Source organism: Triticum aestivum, chromosome 2D (assembly GCF_018294505.1).
Source record: "Triticum aestivum cultivar Chinese Spring chromosome 2D, IWGSC CS RefSeq v2.1, whole genome shotgun sequence".
NCBI classification, from domain to species: domain Eukaryota; kingdom Viridiplantae; phylum Streptophyta; class Magnoliopsida; order Poales; family Poaceae; genus Triticum; species Triticum aestivum.
In genome coordinates, this window is record NC_057799.1 from 378513631 (window position 1) to 378517198 (window position 3568).

A 3568-nucleotide genomic window follows, 5' to 3' on the forward strand; every position below is an offset into this window, starting at 1 on the left:
CTCTCAACTGAAGACTAGTACTCACTCCGTCTTGAATTATACTTGTTTTAGATTTCTCTAGATACGGATAGTGTCTAGCAAGAGATCATGAATGAACTAGCAAGAGAAAAAAAAGGTGTGCATGCACTCAAACTTTAGTCAGAATAACAGGATATTTAATACTCTCTCTGTTCCATTCCAAATTAGCTGACTCTGTTAGATACATCAGTATTTAGCCAAATATAAGACAACTAATTTGAGACCGAGATAATACATGACCAACCACATACTAAATTGGAACTAAATTTTCTCTGCGCTTAATTAAACTTCATGTTTGAAAGTAGCTAAAATGAAGAAAAACTATACATGACATATATGATAGTAAGTTATCACGTTTCTTTTTATCTTATGTGAAGATTATTAATATAATTATATGATATCAACATATCAAGCTAAAATGAGTGAGCCAATATCGGCTTAAAATCAGCTCGTTTCTCGATCAATCTAAATAAAATGTTCATACTCTAATTTCTTTTTGAGTCGAACCTTTGTTGCAGCCTATCAATCACGTCTCGCGCCCCATATAACCGAGCCGAGCAACAAAGCCGGGCGGGGTGACCCTTCCGGTGGGTCGCAGCCGCGCCCATAAAAAGTGAAACCCACCAGTCACCAGACCTCCTTACCTTCTCCCCCCCTTCCCCATCCCCATCACGTCGCCCGGCCGCCCACCGCTGGGACCCCGAGCCCACGGGGCCCTCAACCCCCACCCGCACGCGCGCGCGCCTCCCCTCTGAGCCCTGACCCCCTCGCCGGAGCGGCCGAGCGCGCGCCCATGGACGAGTACCGGCCGCGCCGGTCGCCGGCTACCGAGCGGTTCGTCGGGTTGTTCTCGTCGCCCTCCTCGTCGCCGACGGAGTCGTCGTTCGTCGCTGGGGATGAGTTCCACGAGGACGACTTCATGTTCTCATCCGCCCCAGTCGCCGCCTCGGACGCGCGGCCCGACGGGCCAGAGAGCCCGACCCGGGTTCCGCATAGCCACCTCGGTCTCCTCGCCGCGCTGCACGAGGGGGACAAAAGGCTCCTTGTTCGCCGCGCCGGGGGCGGGAGCGGGGCAGCGGCGTCGGCTGTCGCGGCCACCCCGGCCACGCTGCTCCGGCGCAAGGCCACCATCGCGGCTGCCACTTCGGCATCTGGTGGTTCGCTGTCGCCCACCCAGTCCCCTGCCTCCGCCGCGTGGGCTATCCCGGCGAACCCGAGGCCCAAGAACCGCGCACCGGCCCCGCAGTATCACCAGTCGGCTCCAGTTAAGGTTCCCGTCCGCCCGCCCCAGAAGCCGGCAATGGACAAGTGGGACGAACTGGACGACGATGACGAGCTCCGGCACGGGGATGCCGCCATGCTGCCCCCGCACGAGATGGTCGCGCGCGCGTCTGCTGGTGGCGCCGGGCCGGCCGCCCCCTTCTCGATGCTGGAGGGCGCCGGTCGCACGCTCAAGGGCCGAGATCTTCGACGGGTACGCGACGCTGTGCTTCGGCAAACCGGATGGCTCGACTGAATCCGGCGAGGTGATGTGGCTCTAGACTTCTATTCAGCTTAGAGTCATAGATTGGTTACATTAGCATATAATTCTTGTGGCGTTGTAGATCGGGAGGGAAGATGAGAAAGTAAGGTAACAGGTTGAGTTTTTTTGTGTGCAACTGCTTGCAATTTTGATCTCAGTGAATTGGAAGGATGTGTCTGTTATTACTGAAGTTTCAACAGTAATAAGAACTTGTGTCATGTATCGTAAATTGGGAGTTTTCTGTAATTCAGGAGGAAGGGCAATTTTGTCAACGCTGTTGAGTTTATCTCGACAATTCTCAAGGTTTATTTTTGTCCACTCGAATCCAAATGGTATTTCGGTTTTGTTTCTTTATCTCGTGATATCACACAATTGCATTTTGTTGTGGTAAGGTTATTTTTTCATGTTTGTTTCTTGCCGTATGTGCATTCTCTAATCGTAATTGATATGCTGTTCAACCATCTCTGCCTACTTCCTAGAGAATTTCAGAGTTCATTGTGTCAACAGTATGATCCCACGCAGAATCTACTTATGCTTTCGAATTTCAGAGTTCATTATGTCTATGAACTGCAAGCAATGTATCAAACTCATCAACCAATTATGCTTTGTTGGAAAGCAATGCCGCTTATGTCGTGAGAAGAACTTTGGTTGGTGCCTTGGTGGCTGTTGCCAGTGTTCTCCAGTCATAAGGTATTCTAGTTTATGGTCTTATTAGGTGAGCTTTTCTTAGTACTTCTCTACACTTGAATTTATACATCTTATATATAAAAGATTTGCTAGTTTGGATTGGTGGCACAATGACTGATTGCTACGCCCATTCTTTTCAAAACGAAACTGATTGCTATGTTTAGGTGTAGTATTCTAGTGGCAGCCATCTGGTCTTATCCATTCAATGATGTTTTCTCTTTCTGTGTCGATACTTATGCTTCGCTGTGACATACACTGCTGAAAACTGTAGTTGTATTCCTGCCATATGATCGCATGATCTTGTTAAATGCTTCAACGTATTCTATTTTCTGCTTACCTTAGGCTGAGATGCTCATCTGATGGACCGCTGTGTATTTAGGGACCCTGAACCATGTAACTTTTTCCCCTTAACCTGCTACATACATCAGAGAGCTCAAAACTTGTAAGCTAAATATGAAGATGGTTCTCTTGTTATAGTGTCCGGTGCCACTTTGAGTTCTGTTGAGCAGTCTTCATGCTTGATGTTTTGCGTTCAGCATTGAAGTAACCGAAATCAAAATGATAGCCAAGCCTGGTGCTTTCTGTCGATTGCGGTCTGCCCAGACGATTAGGATAGATAAAGTTTAGACTGTGAGTCAATCACTTTCTTCCACTTCCGGTGCTCCTTTGATGGGGAAGTTTGTTCTGCTGCTGCCCTTTTCTAGCCGGATCTTGCTTTATTCCTCTGTGCTCCTCTTCCCATTGTGGATTCCACATTTGGGTGCTGTGCTTTTCTTAGTCAATTGCTGGCTGGAGCTGGACCCTATTCTCCTTGCCAGCCAATTGAAGGATCACACCATTCGTAATTGTGGTGCCACTCTTTTTCTGTGGGTCTGCGGTGGGCTGTTGCTGAGAATAAGTTCACTGTCTGGCTCCATTCAATGAGAATCGAGAACTAACTCCCCTGCACTACACTGCACATTTGCTATCATCTCAAGGGCTTTACTAATCATTTATAGCATCCTGGAGGAACGGCGGCCGGCTGCTGGAGTACCTCTGTATACTCTGTTGCTAAGCTGCTCCGAGCCTCCGAGGTATAAAATGAGGAAAAATCATCTGTCTCATTTTGGTCACTGAACTTCGAAATGCCCTAAATACGGTCACGGAGGTTGCTTAAGTTGTCCAATATGGTCAGTATATAAGTTTCTGAGACATATCTATATGTACTCCCTTCATTTTTGTATACAAGGCCACTATCAAAATTACAATTTGCACCTATACAAGGCCACTAACACCAATCAAGATAAAATTGATGAGGTTTGTCTCGTACTAGCAACCGAGGACATTAATACCCCATGCATG

The 3568-nt window shown here is 48.0% G+C and overlaps 1 protein-coding gene across 1 annotated transcript; it reads left to right on the forward strand.

Moving 5' to 3' along the window:
• Positions 1-601: 601 nt before the first annotated feature.
• Positions 602-1894, forward strand: LOC123053246 (uncharacterized). The gene has a single exon (XM_044476698.1). It carries the CDS (start codon positions 812-814, stop codon positions 1532-1534), a length of 723 nt encoding a protein of 240 aa, XP_044332633.1. The 5' UTR covers positions 602-811; the 3' UTR covers positions 1535-1894.
• Positions 1895-3568: the final 1674 nt, after the last annotated feature.

Bases quoted from the DNA above. Each gene is read 5' to 3' on its own strand.
- LOC123053246 (XM_044476698.1), top strand. From the start codon at position 812: ATGGACGAGTACCGGCCGCGCCGGTCGCCGGCTACCGAGCGGTTCGTC.